The sequence below is a fragment of the Nanorana parkeri genome, unplaced genomic scaffold (assembly GCF_000935625.1).
Source record: "Nanorana parkeri isolate BGI_ZX_2015 unplaced genomic scaffold, ASM93562v1 scaffold39, whole genome shotgun sequence".
In the NCBI taxonomy this organism is placed as follows: Eukaryota; Metazoa; Chordata; class Amphibia; order Anura; family Dicroglossidae; genus Nanorana; species Nanorana parkeri.
In genome coordinates this window covers 2025987-2044078 of record NW_017306307.1, presented here as the reverse complement: position 1 = coordinate 2044078, position 18092 = coordinate 2025987, and the positions used below count along the sequence as shown (strand labels likewise).

Sequence of the window (18092 nt, the reverse complement as noted above, 5' to 3'; positions counted from 1 at the left end):
CTGTGTAGAGACACTTGGGGTATGGTACCTATTCCTAGGATCTAGGTCTACTGTTTTCTTCATGTGTGACAGAGCTTTACTTTGGAGCCAAAGGTTGAGATCTGCATATCTAGACTACCTTGGCCGCTCTGGAAGAACACTAAAAATACATGTTGGACACCATTCATTACATGCCTGCTTTTTTTTTTGTGTTTACTATAGCACACGTTCCCTTTAAATGCAAAGGGCATCAGAGGTTTCTAAATAGAAATCGCAACATGATATAAATTTCCTCTTGTGATGTAATAAAGCTAGAATGTCACAAATAAAACACACATGTCGTACCGTAAAACTTCAAACGTTGTATAAAACACATCAGGTTGTATAAACCTTACCTACAAAGTGATTGAAAAAACGGCACTCTGAAACATTCACACTAACAGAACCAAGTACAGGGCTGCTCATGATCCAGTCTGCCTGGACTCAGCCGAGGTGTGCAAGTATGCCTGGAGAAATAGCATTAGTTCACACATAGAATGTCAAACAGAATTGTGATCACCAGAAACAACAAGCTGATTGAGGTCATTCTGTCTGACAAGCAATTATTTTATCCATATTAATCACGTGGAACAGCCTTTCAGAAACCAAATAGTTCCACAAAAGTTATTTCAACTTTGCTAAATCTGCAATTACAAAATTGGGTCTGGGCATATTGAAATTCATCAGCTTGTCCAAAGAAAGTGGAAAATAAAAAATAGAAAGGATCGCATTGATGTCCCGTCTAAGCATTAATGTAATACATCCCTGTTTGCCAAATTGTGCCTGCTCCTAAACATCTACAGACAGAATATTTTTTCTGAGGTTTCGATTGGCTCTAGCAAGGTTAGGATCCCCGTCAGGTATTTATTGATATTAGTGCCCTTTTCAGGGAAATTCACGCTCTTTTTGTCCTGGTGACCCTTATTACTGGGCCTAAAAGTAAGGGAAATCCAAAAATGCAAAACCTCGGCACAGGTTCTGGTGGCAACTGCCTAATACTAGCCATACACAGGCTGAATGAGAGAATTGAGTCAATTCCCCCATCCACACTAAATAGCACGGAGAGATGAATCTCCCCTACTGGCTATTGAATAGCGATTGCATCTGGTTGGATGCAGTGTCTGTTCGGCCAATACATTTTCTACCCGACTCCTTCTATTTTTCAATTTACGTTCGTCAAGCTGTGTTTTGTCAACAGGGCCACCCACGGCTCGAATTTGGAAATTGTGTATCGGTACTTTATGAAGGCATTAGCCCCACTGCAGAGAGACTTCCTCTCACTTCTGTGTGTCCACGGGACAGAAAGTGAAAGCAAGTCTTCCCAATGGGACACAGATGGAACACAGCTTGTGTTGGTTTCCTCCCACACTCCAAACACATGCTGGAAGTTTAATTGGCTCCTGTATAAATTGGACCTGTATGTATGCATGTGAGATAGGGACCTTAGATTGTAAGCTCCTTGAGGGCAGGGACTGATGTGAATGTGTACTGCGTAAAACATTGTGCAAATTGTCGGCACTATATATATATATATATATACCTGTAATAAATAATAAAATAAATAATACCAAATCCTCACCTCTGCACCCAGGGAACCCCCTCAGGCTGTACAGAGGCCTTGTACAGCCATCTGCCCCCGAAACCCACATTTCACTGAACGGTTAGTACTGGCCACCTAAACATTACCACTGGTTTACGGGGTGCCATTATTTTGAGTAGAGACTTCTACACCGCTTACATCCACAAATTAGGGACCTGCTGCGTAGGCAGAGGAAGATTTGATGAATAATAAAGATACTTGCTAACACCTTGTGGAGGCTCTTATGATGTAATGACAGTCTAACACTTATGAAGACATAACTGGTTCCATTTAATACAAACAAAGATGTCTTACAGTGTATGATATTTACCTGGTATGCTCTTTTTATCTGATTAGAAGCCCAAGTGGCAAACTTCACATTGTCCTTCTTCATTTTTGCACTGGCTTTGGGGTTGGAAGCGATGTGGACTGATGACTGAAAACAAAAGCAGTTCAACATGATAAGTAAATATCACCCAACCCCTGATGGAGATTAATTACAGTCCATTAAACTACTCCATCTTCTGATGTCATTATGCACAAGTAAAACAACTCCACTGGTTTCATGTGACTATCTTGAGAGTTTCCCGTGTTTAAATCACTAACAGTCCACCGAGAATGTGTTAACAAGAATATCCAATTGAAGAATGCCAGGAATTCTCAATGACAAATGAAAGGAATTATATCTTATGGAAATAAAACAGTGTAAACCATGCAGAAGTAGCAATTACAGAAAAACAAATATTATAACTGCAAAATAAGTTTTGTTAACTAGAGGCAAAGGCTGGTGCTGCTGCTGATCTGCACCCAACTTAGCTATGGGCATATTACACTATGGGGTACACCTTTTTGCCATTTTTAGTTTCCCAATGATACAGGAGTACATTTTGCAATGTACTCCGGTAATAAAAAATGCACCCTAAGCTTAAAATTCAATGTAATACACTGTGGGCGGGGCTAAGCTCTGTGGTGAGACGTGATCCTGACAATATTGTCGAGATCTTCCTCTCCCAATGAGTGACAGCAGCTTGTAGGAGCTGCTGCACGTTCATGAGAACCTGTGTAGTCACAGCAGCTCAGGGCACATCCTGCCAAAGTTTATTCATGTCGTATCGCATAGGTCTACGAACACTTGCACACCCATCCCACAGTTTGTCCTCTGTCCACCACTTCCCTCAACACTACTGTATCCAGACAATAGACATACCACATCGGCACTAAGACAGTCAGTTCAACTCCATCCTCGTTCCCCTCCCATCCACTCTGCTGTCTAGCTCTTCTTCTCCTTGCGTATGTCCCAAGACAACAGCGTGGAGGGGAGGGGGGCGAGGACAGAGCTGAACTGACTGTCTACCACTCTTCTTCCCATCTTCTTCCAGGTTTGAAGTCTACAGTCTGACTTCTCCACTGGCTAGCCAGAGGTATTACTTTGTCCTCCTCGCTATAATTCTTTAAACTAAAGTTTAGCTCTGCTTTAAAGAGGATCTGAACAGTAGAAGCCGAAGCAGACCTTTTCCCAAATAATGACTTAACGTTTTGCTGTGCTCTGTGTCTCATTATGGAGGTGGATACCTTGGTAAAGGAGTAGGACTTGGCATTCTCATGTTAGAGCTGACCCCTAATGACTGGTGGGGTGGTGGATCAAGAAGCAGCAGCAACAGCAGAGGTGCAGATACCCAGAATGGATGAAGCAGAAAAAAGGGAGATGCCTACATTGCAGGCCCCCAGGTAGAGATCCCTCTCCATCAAGAACAGAAAGCAGTAGTGACCTCACCCAATCTCATGAGACTAGCAGTCAGAAGCAACAGTGTCTTAGAGTAATGATATGAAAATATAATTCTCCGAATCTCAATGAGACTTACTATATAAAGGCCAAACAACGCCCTCATGTTGTGGTTATTCAGCTTTAGAGACTGGGAAAAGTATTTCCTAGCAAGTTCAAGATTTTCAAGTCCACCTTGAGTGTATTTGACCTGATAAAATAAATAAATTTGTTTATTATTAGGACAAAAACGGCTAAGTCACAGAAAATGATGATCAATAAAACAAAGCTCTGTCTTACACACTATACATTCATTTAAAATCTGACTTGAGTTTCCGCGATGTAGCAACAGATAGCTTTCCTTAACTTTATTAATTTGTTCTGTTGCTGGAAATAAAGAAAATATCCAGTGCTCCCGGGTCTAGAGGGCCATGTGACTCACTCGACGGCACGGAGCTGGGCCAGTAACCGAGCCCTGTGTAAGCTACGCAAGAGTTACTGACAGTTTGAACAGGACTGCACCTAGAAGCTGAACAGTGACAGAGGAGAGGGATTTGAACTGAACCTTTTACTTCACACTGCAAGGGCAAATCACTGGTTCACTTTGAATGAAAACATTTTAGATAATCAAGCAACATACTCACTTCTGCAAACTGCTGATAGTAAAAGTGATTGTGCGGGTTTGTCATTATGAGTTCCTCCAGGCAGAAGGCCGCCTTCGCATAACTATATAAGAAGAAAAAGGAAAAAAAAAGGACAAAGATTACAAAGAGAATCAATATTCTTTAGCAAAAACCTACCAAACACTTTGGCCTATAATATTATTGATATTAAAGTGCCACTAAATTGATGTGGCAAAAACAAATAGGGGCAGTCCAGCAAAAAGTGATACTTCAGTCATGGGTCTAGAAGGGCTGGGGAAACTCAAGTAACTTACTGGATTCTTGTATCATATCTCCCAGTTTTTTCCTTTCCACCTTACAGTCAAGGAGTGTGGAAGGGTTAGAACTTCTTGTTAATTGTGTCTTTGCCTTTCATCCCAATGACAACTGCATCCCCCATTTCTTCTATGGGCATCACAGGGACAGGAAGTTGGAAAAATCTCCCCTAATGAGGTCCAGGTCAGAAATAAAACCTGATGGAAATTTTAACTCTTCGCTCTCTATTAGATAGATAGATGCCTGGAGTTAGGCTTTAAAGCACGGCATTAGAGCACATTATGGCAGACTTACCTAGCAGGTGATCACTTCCAGCGCCGTCATGTAGAACTCGCCTCGGTTGCTTCCATCCGCTCCCAGTCTTTTTCTAGTTTGGGCGTCTTTGGGGGTTACTTCATCTCAGCACAGTACCTTGACGAGTTTGTGCACTGTGCATACATGGCTTAGTGCACACAATTGCCGACAGGAAGGGAGGAGCAGTTATGACAAAAGAGACATAGAATCTCTTCCCTCATAAAAACCCTACCTGTCAGCATTTTTAATGGCTTTACTTCTACATGAAAGGTGAAAGAGAAAGTTTTAAAGAGAAAGAGTCGCTTCTAACAGCCACAGCATGTGTGCAAACCTGAGAACTCAACCACAGTGCTTACACTCTAACAGAAATACAAAATAGCAAAGCGATATACTCTTCAATAGTTGGTAAAAGCTGAAACACAACTTTTGTTTGGGCTGTCTGCTTGATAGCAACATAAGGCTAACAGTACAATAAGTGCAACGGTGGTGGCAAGGTGGCTCACATGTGAAAACAGAGGGCTGACTAATTCGAAAATCAGGAGCCAGGGGACAGTTTCAAAGTCAGTGGACGTGCTTAATTTGATAAAAATAGAAAAGGTTCCCAAAGGTCAGGCAGCAGGTGTATTGGTTACCTGGCTCCTGGGACTGCTCCAGCTCTGTGTGAAAGAAATAAGCTTGTTGCCCATATTGATCTGATTGCAACTGTCATTTGTGTAGTGAAGGTTAGAAAAGAAAGAGCTTCTGTTATTATGTGCAATACACTATCCATGCAGATGCCTATTGATGCTGAGGCCCACGAAGACTCTGGTACTTGAAAAGATGCTTTAGGAGAACTCGACATTGTTTTTGAAAGTCAGAGATTATACGCTGCCAAAGTGAGTAGTAGAATTCCCTGTAGGAGTATAAGGAAAATAAAAGCACAAGCCCAGTGTGCTAGGATGAGTAGTAACAACCTAACTGGAATAATCTCCCCCTGTTCGGCTTACCTGCTCCTGATGTTTAGATTGAGTTGCTTCCTGAATGTTGGTCAGTTCTGCCAAAAAACCCTCGACCCGTCTCCTAATATTGTTTTATACTCTTATACACTGAATGTGGGTTGGACAATGGCAAACAACTCAGGAACAGTATGATGAGATCATGATCATAATTACAGAGAAGTGGGGGTGTACTCAAATGGACTCCAGAAAAAAGGTTTTTTATGGCAAGTACAAAAATCCTATTTTCTTTCTAGTCTATTGAGGAACAAAGGAAGACTTTAAACTTCATAATGTCCAAAAACAGTCCAACTGAGGGATGGACAGCACAGCAAATAATGCTAACAGACCCAAGAAAGAACCATAAGAGACCACAACCTTGGAATATCATCTGTCTGAGCCACCTAGAGATGGTGGAACAAGAAGCTGGTGCACCCTTACAGGGACAATCCAGTATTACAAAAAGGGAATCAGTCTTTCATGAAAGCTGAGACTATCACAGACCAAACATCATCAATGGATGGAAATTTCCTTTTGATAAACAGCAGCCAGACAGAGGGACAGAAGAATGATGTCCTGGTTGAGGTGAAAGGCACAAACTGCCTTAGGCAAGAAGGAAGACCTGGGCCTCAACACGACTTTGTCCCTTTGCAAAACCAGTAAAGATTTCTTGCAGGATAAGGCCACCAGTTCAGACACTCGCCTCAATGAGGTGACAGCTATAAGACACTTCACCTTGTGACTGACATTAGAGAAAGGGATGTACCCATTAGAGAAAAACCGCAGTTTCTAAAGTGCACAAAGAACCAGACTAATGATTTCTGAGGCTCCAGGATTTACCTGAACTGCTGCAATGTATGGACAGTCAAAGCCATGTTGTCTTACAGAACCTGTGGCTACTGTTCCCTCAACAGGTGGTCGTCTCCGTATCCCACAATTGGAATGCCATGAAAGTGCAACAGGGCTAATAATAGGGACAGCACCTTGGTAAACACCCAAGGTGCAGAAGAGAGACTAAAGAGTAGGGCCATGAATTAAGTGCATGAGCCCCACAGTAAAACGTAGGAAATGTTGATGCATTGGAAAGATGGAGACAGGCAATTACATATTCTTGAAGTCCACAGAGGCCAGAAAGTCTCCCAGGTAAAGGGAGACAATGACAGACCTGGTGGATTTCATAAGAAATTCTGGGCTCAGAAGAAGAAATTCAGTGATTTAGTGAACAGAGTATATTCTTATGCAGGAACTGGGACAATGACATGTTGGTGCATAAGACCTGAGAAGGCTTGTTGGTATTCTGTGCGAAACCAAGGACGGGGCAGGGAGCAAAACAGTTGGTAGCCTTGGGATAGCACATCCTGAGCACAAGTTTTGGAGATGCAAGTTGTCCAAGCATCCACGAAGGCTCACAAAGCTCCCCTCACTCTGGAAAGCAGGGGTGCACTGTCATGCAGAAGACGACTTGTCTCAGGATTTGGCAGATGGAGTGCCAGACCTTGTGGGCAGTTAGGGAACCAAGTTTGGAGGGTCTCAACGAGGACGTTTCTTTACAGTCAGTCAGCCAGTCTACTCCTTAGGCTTTTTCCTCTGGGGTAGATTAATGCTCTTGCCACCAGTAGCATCCTTAATAACAGTATCAAGTGCCGTTACAATGAGACATTGTCCCTTTAAGACCATGCTGATGAAACGTTTCTTCCACAAGGGCTCCACAAGTATTGCCTTTAGATATACTTTAAAGTGACATTAAAGGTTAAGTTTTTTTCCCCTCCCCCCCAATATTAGTGTCAGCACTGACCTCAAATGATGTCTCCGATCCAGCGCCGACTCCTCTGTCCTTGCTGGTACTTCCTGTCCCACGGTGTCTGCATGCGGGTGCACGCGTCCATATACTTACCTCGTGTCTCTCCTCGTCTCCCGGGCGAAAATCCAAACTGTGCATGCGCCTGCTCCAAGATCAGGTAAGTATTAACCCTTTTCAAAATGTTTTTTTTTTTTTTACTTTTTGCATATACCTACTGCTTGCCAGCAGCAGATATATGCAAAAAAAACCCCAGAGGGTTTATATCTCTAAATTGATGACCTGTGGGGGCTTTTAAAGCGTCTTCTATGGACTTTTTGGGGTACTGGGGTTTTTCGCCGTTTTACGGATGCACGCAGTTTGTAACCTGGGCATGTTGGGTATCGTTTTACTCGTTGTAACCTCATCTTTTATATTTCATAAAAAAAAATGGGTATTTTGTTGTGTTTTGGGGCATTTAATTACATTTTTCACTAAATATTGGGGTTTAATAAGGAGTTGCGCTAATATTGCGCAACATAAAAATTTGCAACTACCACCATTTTATTCTATAGGGTCTTGGCATTCAGAAAATATATAATGTTGGGGGGTTTTAAGTAATTTTCAGGCCTAAAATTTGGAATATAACATGGGTACAAAAAATGAAAAAAAGGCCTCAGTCATGAAGGGGTTAAGCAATGTCATTTTTTTTTTAACCCCGTAATAGTAATATAATATTGAAGATGTTTTAGGAGAGCCAGTAAAAAAGAGCATTAACATTTCACGGGACCTCAATAAACTGATAATTCTAAAGCAGTCAAAAGGTTAATTATTTCATTATTCAGGCGTAACCAGATGGAATCCGAAGTCTTCACTATACACTCATCATGGGCAGGAAGGAAACAGACAATGCGATATAGAGTTATAGAATTTAGGCAGGGCAGAGCCCCTTAAGACAGGTAAAAGGACAAGCCTTTGCCTTCACTGGGAGGATAGAGTTCACACAATTATAAATGGGAAAAGTATCCTAGAAATGATGGCTAATCCATTGACACCAATGCTTCCTCCCAAAACTACCGCAATAAAACACAGCCAGTGTGCATATTCAGATCACAATGAGAATTCTTGACGGTTACATACTTCTTATGACAACAACACTGCTCTTTCTAAAAATACTATATACCTGTATAATAAAATGTATATATACACAGCTGTAGTTTTGGGTGTGTCTTCAAGTTAGCACCTGATCTCCCTAGACGTCCATTATTTTATAGCGTAAAGGTGGTCCATACACCAACCGTTGTACAACTTTTTTTTGTCCAAACATCTCACCCTCGTTCAATTTTCTTACAACTAGCCCAACATGCACAGACCAATGAAGTTCGCAATTAAAGTGATATTAAAGCCTCCTTTGCTTGAGGCTGTTGCCCTTTTTCTTTTAAAAGTTTTTAATTCCTCATTTTCAAGTGGGTCACCGCAGCGCTCTCCCCCCCGCATGGGTGCCTCCATCGTTCTAATGGAGGCACCCGTGCGCACAGTGGCTGTGTGCGTCCATAGACACACACAGCCCTGTGGCAGGCCACGCCCCTTCCCTTTGAATGACATCAGAAGGAGCCTAGGGCTCCTCTGCCATCAGTATCCTCCCCCTGCAACCAGGAAGTTCGGGGAACGGAGGATCGCTTCGGGACCGGCGGCGGGGACGAGCGTAGCAGGTAAGTGTGGGGGGGACAGGGGGGGAAAAAAAGTGCTGGGCCGTTTTTACCCTAATGCAAAGAAAGCATTAAGGTAAAAAACGCCCAGACCTTAATACTACTTTAATGTTCGACAGCACCACTAACTGGCTGATTTTCATCGATCGAAAGAACAGGTTTTCGTTTGAACATGTGCAGTTTGCATCTTGAGATTCTTGTTGTACAACAATGCCACTAACCCGTCGATTTTCATCCAACTAAACAAAAATTTTCTAGCCTGCTTGAAAGACAAAAATCTGCCAGTTGTACAGTAATTGGGTTTGTGCACTTCCCATCAACTGGCAGATTTGCGGACAAAAACACGATCGCAAAATTCTCCAGATAATTGTAAGGTGTATGGGCACCTTTAGCCAGGACCACATAAGTGTTCACAGCTGGGTGCACGCTCATACAACCAAACAAGAGACCAAATTGAAAAATCAATTGTTTAAAAAAATTAAAAGTCTCCATCTTAACAAACCTTCCCACCAGTCAGATCTGCTTTATTTGTGAACAAGATGTTTAATTGGTTATTCTAAAAAAAACTAAACTGCAACCAAACTTTTCTTTTTAGTCTTGGATAAACGTATAGACTTGGGAAGAGAAAATAAATACTTCCATCATGTTTTTATTGCTGTCTATTAGCATGTTAAGGTGCCCATACACCTTACAATTATCTGCAGATTTTCTGTGGTCAGATGGAAAAAGTGCAACAGATTGGCCCAGGTGGAGATTTCTCCAGCCACACAGTTAAGTGTAGATGGAGGAATCTGTTGCACCTTTTCCATCTGACCACAGAAAATCTGCAGATAGTTGTAAGGTGTATGGGCAGCTTTAGGAAGCCTTCGCCTCATTTAGGGCTTGTTCAGACCACAAAGCACTTATAAGGCACACATGCAGATGTGCGATTGTGGAGTTTCTGTTATGTGCATTTGCTGTTCGGACTTCTGTCCTTCTAGTACATGCAATGCAGCAAGCTGCAACACACATCAATAAAATGCAACCTGTCCCGATTCTCTAGTCTCCATTGAAAACAATGTTTCTTTTGCCTGTCCTTATGACACTCCACTGAACAAGGAAGCCCAGCAATGGTGGAGTGAAGGAGTCCTATGTGTCCCTGTGACAGCAGTGCAAGAAATTAGGTGAGTGGTTGTCACAGGGGCAGGAAGATACAAATATAAAAAAGTTAAAACAGTAATTCAACAATTTGTCTGGTTGCTAACCTGAAGTTCAGCTTTTACAAAACAAAATTATTATTGTGCTTTCTACTTATAACTAGTGAACAGTTATGACACAAAAACTCAGCAGATCTCTAAGTGTATATGCACTCTGATGGTTTTCCCACATTTTACATGCCTATGCCCCTGTGGAAGCATTTCCTTCAATATATAAATATAGCCACTGGTTGTGCTTATACAACATAAGTTCGTCAACTCTCGCCTCATTGACCGACCTTTACATAGGTTATCCCCTCTTCAGTCTATCATGAATGCTGAAAATTCAAAATACTAATATACATAGTCATTCACAACACTGCCCTGGCTACATCTTCATCCTCATCTCAAAATATCACCCAAACTGTCCTCTCTACTCCTCCCAAAACATCCTGCTGTCTAGCTCCTTCATCATCTCCTCCCATGCTCACCTCCGGGACTTCTCCAGAGCCTGTCCCAACCCCTGGAACTTCCTACCACAACCTATTCAGCTGTCTTTTACTTTGTCTGGCTTTAGACAAGCCCTGAAATCTAAACTCTATAGGGTAGCCTATTAAAACTGCCTCACAGTTATTACCATCTGTATCGCTTGCCCCCTCCTTGTAAGCTCTTATGAGCAGGGTCCTTCTAATCCTTTTGTATAGTATTGTAATTGTACTGTCTCCCCATATGCTGTAAAGCACCAAGCAAACTGCTGGTGCTATATAAATCCTGTTTAATAATAATAAGAAAGAATGTGGGACTGGTAGCAGCTTTGCTCGCCATCACATTCTTAAATCTATAGGATAATGATATAAGGGAGTGTGTTTTCTATTAACCTTTACTGTGAACCTGTGCTTGGTTCACAGTAAAGAATTATTGTAAATCCCAACCCCAAACAACACTTTTTTTTTATAGTTATAACCCCTGTCGTGTTTAGATTTCCCGATGGAGACACAAAAACAAAAATTGACAAATGTTCTACCTTTTCCAAAATTGATGAAAATTTTGGTTGCAATAGGTTTTAAAGAGACAATGTCACTGTTCCCGTTTAGGCTAAAGTGACCATTTTGGCTGGCACACCCTCTTCCCGAACAAGTCATACTCCCCAACCCACTCTGGTCAGAGACCATGTTCTATTGTTCTAGAGCAGTGGTTGTCAACCTGTGGGTCACAACCCACTGTTGAGGGGGTCACCACATGCTTTGTGCTGCGCTAGGTGAGAGGCTCCTCAGCCACCTCCTAGATCAGCAGTGTCAGTTCTCCGGCCGCACCGCTAGATAGCGCTGCAGCACTGGCAGCCAAGGAGGATCAAAGAGAGGGGAGCGGGCAGGAGTTGAATGCCGGCTTGACCACCAGAGAGCCTACACTGAGCTCACATGAGCCCACACAGATACTAGTATTGGTGCATTCCTAAATTTTACCATTGGGGGTCACTACAACCTGGCAAATGTTACCAAGAGGTCCCAGCCCTAGAAAGGTTGAGAACCACTGCTCTAGAGGATCAGGAATTCCAGACATGGCAAAGCATGCGACTTGCCATGTCTGGATGTGACACTGCTTGGGCCTGAGCGGCCAACCGCCTAACATTGGTACGCGGGGAGGGGTAGTGATGTCATCCACCCACCCAGGTAGGTTCCATCGCTGGTGCTTAACCCAGTGTCCTGCAGCGCAGAGGCAGCTAGTGAATGTAGATGGCTGAGTATATCTTGCTGGTGGGGGGTAGACTATCAAAAGAAACTGTCACTTTGCTCATTCGGTCTCTTCAAATTAACGTTACACTTTATTATTTAATAGTGAAGTCTCTATAAATTGCTTGGCCTTAATGCAGAGCACAGTGTTTTCATTGGATTGTAAACGTTTATATTCAGTTTTCTTCGTCTTCTATACCTTTTCCAGAGGACCATATAAAAGACTGCAAATTGCATTTTACACTACTTTTAACAGACAGCCCAAATATCCAAAGTAACTTACTCAAGTTCGTTGATGTAAAGTTCTGCAAGTTCGTGCCAAGCTTCTTGGTCACCCACAAATCTGCAAAAGAGAAGGGGTCAAATGCTTGAGATGCTGGGTGGGGTGGGAAAGAGCTTGGAAAAAGAACAGCTTGGATGCAAAAAAGGAGCCTAAGTCAAATGCAAATTCCTTTTTAATTAAAAAAAAAATATAGCACAAGTGCAAAACAAAATCCCCTAGTAAAACACTCACTGTTCCAGATACTCATTCAGCTCTCGGATTGCCTCTGCGTTTCTCCCCTGGGCTTTGCGAATGGCGATCTTTCTCTTTCTGGTCGCCTATAGGTTGACATTAAGAGAGGATTAGTCCCTTGGTTAAAGGAAGTAATTTGACTGTGCAAATTATTATCTCAATGCCAGAGGAATTCCAGCTCATGAGTGCGGTTTGGTTGGAGTGTATAAACACACCCTAAGCTGTCCCAATGACACAATGCAAAGCACCTCTGGTGATCACATGATGTATGGTCTGCTATTGATACAAACACTGTATGCATCACTTCACCCAAAGAAGTGTCCTGGCACAATGTAGTAATTACAAAGCAGCAGGGGAGGCTAATCCGCCTTTCCCATTTACTGGTATCTCTCCTTCCTGTGATTCCAATAATCTTTCAGGTTGTCCCGGAACCCAACTGATCCAGAAAAGGAAATTTAAGGGGACTAGTTCACTATAGATAATCTCCTAGTTGATTTTTCAACACATAATACAATGCAAACTGGAGGTCTTATACTGGCCGCCATACACTTATTTATCTGATCAGTGAAATAAATGACTGCATGATGGCATGAAATGCATTTATGGCCAGCATTAATCTGCATAACAGTCTTGGTTGAAAGAATAAGAATACTAAAGCATAAAACACAGGACCTATAACCTTGAAGGAAATTTGGCCACCATTGCCGAGATTGTAAAGTGTTTACTAGGCCTGGCAATCCATAGCTTCAAAAGAAGCTCCAAGCTCGCCCCTGTGATGGACTACAATCACAGTACAAATTAGTAAACTAAATGAGATTGTAGTCCATGGAGCAGTGACTACATTACAACAACCACAGGGACGATGGGGAACAAAAGTAGGCATCCTCCAGAAAGGACAGGGCCAGCACCAATCCAGCGGTGATTTGAGGATCTACAGCCGAGCGATTCACAAATAAGATACATTTTTGTTAGGAGTTGAGGTATGTATATGCATTTTTAAGTTTTACCTCCTGAGTTTAGTGTAGCTTGAAGCACAAGTCAATAAGGCCTAATGGATTGTATAGGCAGATCATAACAGGTGTGGCCAATGTTATCTGAGGGACACATAGTGCCCCACCACATGCTCTGGTACAGTACGATGCCTCTCTGCCTGGGCGGAAAGCTGAAAAGTCCCAACAACTCTTATGCAAATAATTACATGTGTCCATTAACCAGTCCCATGGAGGTCACATCAATCTTAGTGGACCTGAACGCATTCAGCTCGACTGCCCTGCAGCTGCCATTTTTCCTACTGCAGATGGCACAGCTATGACATACATAGTAACTGAGATTCAAACATCTCCACGTTACTACGGCTAGTTAAATGCTTGGAGACACAACACAAAGTTATACAGTTTCAAACAAAATGCTGTATCTTTCCAAAGCTTATAATGTGGTTAGGTTATGTGGTCGTGTTAGATAGCAGATAGAACAGTACCTAGCAAAGTGTAGTAAAAAATAAACTAACATTTTAAGAGAAGAGACAGCTCCCGGGAGCCACCTGAACATCTTAAGTCAGAGCGCTGCCAGATTTTCTGTAAAGTAGGCTCTGATCACTGCATTGTGGGATTTCGGGGAGAGACGTAGTGCCAATACTCCCACTAGCAGGAAGTCAATATTTACATAAGCATAATAGGGCGCAGAGCTCAGGAGAGACAGATGGAGAAAGAAAAGGTATGCCCCGGCACCTTATTATACCTTCTCTCCTCCAGAAAGTGTTTGTTTTTTAAGCTACAGATTCTCTTTAACTACATAGAAATTCAGCCAAAGCTGGAAATATTATATGTACTTTATAGCCAAAGTTTTCTAAACATAGGATTGGCACCAAAGCTCTGAGATAGAGTTATGGCTGGGCTTGGTAATTAGTTACTTTAGGATAGCATTTCATGGCTAGCAGTAATTCCAGACACCTAGAAATCCATGCTGATGTGTTATAAAGAGATCATGTTTAGAACGCACTGACAGCAGATATGCAACCAAGTGAAAAATGTTTATTCAAACACTGGAAAAAGGATAAAAAAATGTTTTATGTTCCCTGATTTATGTGATTGATCCCTATGTGTGTTGTAAAGTAGTCACCTCTCCAAGCTCACTCCCGTGATGGGCTACAATCTCAGTACAAATTAGTAAACTATTATATTCTATCACAAGAGTGAGCTTGGAGCGGTGGCTACTTTACAACACACACAGGGACCATGGGGAACAAAAGTAGTCACCCTCCAGAAGGAAGGACAGTGTCAGCACCTATTCAGAGATGATTTGAGGATCTACAGCCGAGTGATACACAAACTTGTTCAGCCTGATGAAGGGGATCCTGTGAGACCCTGAAGCGTCGCATTGAGTGCATCACGCTATGCGGTTCGTACGTCAATAAACAGACGTATTTGATTCACTTTTGGAGTGCTGTTGTCTCTATATATCCTACTAGCTGATACACAAATAAGATACATTATTGTTAAAAGGTACTTGAATGCATTAAGATTTGACTCCCGAGTTTACCATCACTTTATTGCACTTTAAAAAACAGACACACACTTTTTAATGCAACACACTGCAAAACACAGATGGCTCACATTTATGCGTTGCAGTGCACAGCAATGAAAAAGTATTGTGCTGAGTTGGGGTGCATTGGGGTACCATCAAAAATAAATGCCACAACAACGTATCCTACAGTGTTTAACGTGCTGCCGCGTGTTTTACCACAAGTTACTGTAATGTGATAGTGTGAATGAGACCTGGATTGGCAGAGGAAATTGAAGGGGTTCTGAGGACACACTAGAACCACACTGAAGATGGCTATCAGTAGTTGCCGACACAAGTGTGGTTCTCTCTCACCATGTGATCATAGGTTCATAAGCTATAACTGTGCTTTAACCTGTGCACCTACTAGTAAACCTACAACCAATAGCCCCAGCCCTGGAGTAATACAAAATCCCTACCGCAGCCATTTAGTCAAAACAGGCCAGTTTGGGTGGAAGCCAGTTAACCTATCAGAATATTACTAGATTGTAGGAGGACACCAAAGAACTTGGAGAAAACTCAGCCAAACATGAGAAGAACATACACACTCCAAAACAGATCAAGTCCCGGGAGAAGACTTAACTATGGACCACAGTGCTAACTACTAAAAGATACAACTTACAGTGGATCTCTAAAGCAAATTCTTTGTATTGTAGTTTTGAAGAAAACGGGGAAGGATTAGCCCATCTGTCAAGTTTTCTGTTACAATAATTTTTATTGATATTGTTTTGGCGAGAGTGACAACATTACAAGTATGCAGAAGGCAATGAAGAATCTCTTCTACAGAGACAGGTAAAGCACAATATACAGTAGATAATGAAGTTTGAATGCAGTGCATAGAAGTATCAGAAGATATTATTCAACTGTAACAATTGTAATGGTGCATGCACCTATTATGGCTGGCTCAATGATGCATATGTATTATATCAGGCTCCCAGTCCCTCCCCACAGGAGGGCTCCAGGGCCCAGACCCCCCGTCAAGTGATCATTGTGTTCCCCTTGAGGAGATTTACCACACTATTTGTACTGGTGAAGCACTGTCACCCAGAAAGGAAGGGGAGATGCAACATTTTAGAGATGTCCACAGAAGAAGATGCGAGAGAAATTAGGGGCTAGTTCACACCACAGTGTCTACCGGCCCGATTTGGTGCAACATTTTTTCTGACCGCACCGGAAAGCAGGCATTGATGTGCCACACGTTCGGCTGCGGTCGTTCGCACTGCGGCCGGGGTAAGTGGCTGCGGTGCCACTGACTTCATTGCACCGCCACGCCCCCTCCCGCGCCTGAACGCAGGGAGTCGGCTGGGATGCGGTTCAGTGAGTTTCGTCACCAGATCGGGCCGGAATTTTTGGTGTGAACTAGCCCTAAATCTTCCAAAGTGAACACTTGTTCCAGAGACAACTGTGCAATAAGGGAATTCCCATCACTTTGGGGAGACTTCCTCTAAATTCCTGTTACATTTTGTGGGACAGGAAGGGAGGGGAAACTTTCTCAAATGGTACACAGACAGCAAAAAAATCTAAGTGGCAGGGGGTTTTAACTCTTCTCCAAAACTAAAAAAAAATGTTTTGGGGTAAAAAAAATCAAATTATTGACCTGCCGATTCATACAATTCCTTCATTCGTTAAATTTTCTCTTGTGAGAGGAATGGGAGGGCTCTCAAATGTAAACCCAAGCAGTGTTTATATGTGCAATCACGGTGATTGGCCCTTACAGTGATAACAAGGTACAGAGCCGCTCTGATCACCTCTGTGCATTTTGCCTGTGATCTGTACTGTCTAATGACAGCAGGATCATAGTCATTGTGCAAACACTCTAGATCCCACAGTTAGGCTGCAACAGGAGCCTCACAATTAGTGCCCTTGTCCCAAATTACCTTCATCTACCACTGACAACCCCCCCTCCCCATTTGCCAGAACTTCAATGGGTGGTAAAGAATGTGCTAAGAGCTTTAACTGCTGTCCATGTTTCTTCATTTCCTGTCCTTGTGACACAAGGCAATGCTGGAGAGGCAATAGCAGTAGGTCAGGAGGGGGCCCCTTTTTACATTATGCAGACACTGTCAGTTTACCCTGACTGTGCAAAGTGACACTGTCTATTTAAAGCAAACTTGTAGAAAAACAATATAAGTAAACTGCTCCAGCAAAGACCTGAAAATGATTAGCGCTCAGCACAAACCTCTACTTTATCATGGTGGAGAACAGGTACACTGCCACCCGCTCCCCAACAATGCAATGTATGTGTTCACAAATGTTCAGAACATTATTAAAAGTATATTACTATGCTTTTATATATTATTACTAAAAGTAGACTAAGGTAAACACTATTCATGTTTTATATGTCTGAATGAACTTTGTTTTTGCTGAAGACTGATTCCATGGCCCTTGTAAGATCATGCGATATTAAACCGGGCAGACAAAGTGTTAATGTCCTGGTAATAAATTGCACGCACACAGCTGAAGGCAAGACTTAAATTTCCCCAACAGCTGCAGAACCACGGGGTGCTCGAGTCTGAAGCAGTAACTATCCTTTACCTGATAGTTATAACTGTGATATATGCAGAAGGGATACAGAGCAGATCCGACCTAATAACAGACCACGAATAAGACAGCAGATTCTAAACCCCCCGAGATCACGATGGCTCCAAAAGGGATATTAAGAAACAGGATGTTGAAGGGCAAGAAAACCCATATTGCATCCTGGTTTATATAAAAGACTAATTTCATTTAAAGTGGACCTACCATTAAATCTCACATGACACAATGGGGCACAAAAAGAAAAAAAAAATATCTGCTAATCCCAGGTTCTGTCATGTGATCTATGGGCTAGATCAGTGCTTCTTAAAGTGTGGGTCGCGACCCCATATGGGGTCCCGCAAGTGAACGGGGGGGGTGGCGATCTGAGTCCCCGGCCAGGACCGGCATCAGGGGGCTACGGCCAGTACTTGTGTGAGGGGCCCAGGCAGCCTGGGCTCCAAGCTAGATTGTTTTATTTTTTTTTATTTCCGTTTAAATTTATAATTTACAGTGTAGTGTAGTTTTTAAGGTTGCGCCCCCCCCCCC

General features: G+C 42.5%; 1 protein-coding gene across 1 annotated transcript in view; it reads right to left on the bottom strand.

The window, feature by feature from the left end:
• The window catches only part of EMC2 (ER membrane protein complex subunit 2), a 70023-nt gene that overhangs the window by 6368 nt on the left and 45563 nt on the right, over positions 1-18092 (bottom strand). The window contains exons 7-11 of the mRNA XM_018570776.1: positions 12471-12556; positions 12240-12299; positions 4004-4085; positions 3460-3570; positions 1929-2033 (exon numbers count right to left, since the gene is read on the bottom strand). Of these exons, the coding sequence (XP_018426278.1) occupies positions 1929-2033; positions 3460-3570; positions 4004-4085; positions 12240-12299; positions 12471-12556 (444 nt within the window). The remainder of the gene's footprint in view (positions 1-1928; positions 2034-3459; positions 3571-4003; positions 4086-12239; positions 12300-12470; positions 12557-18092) is intronic.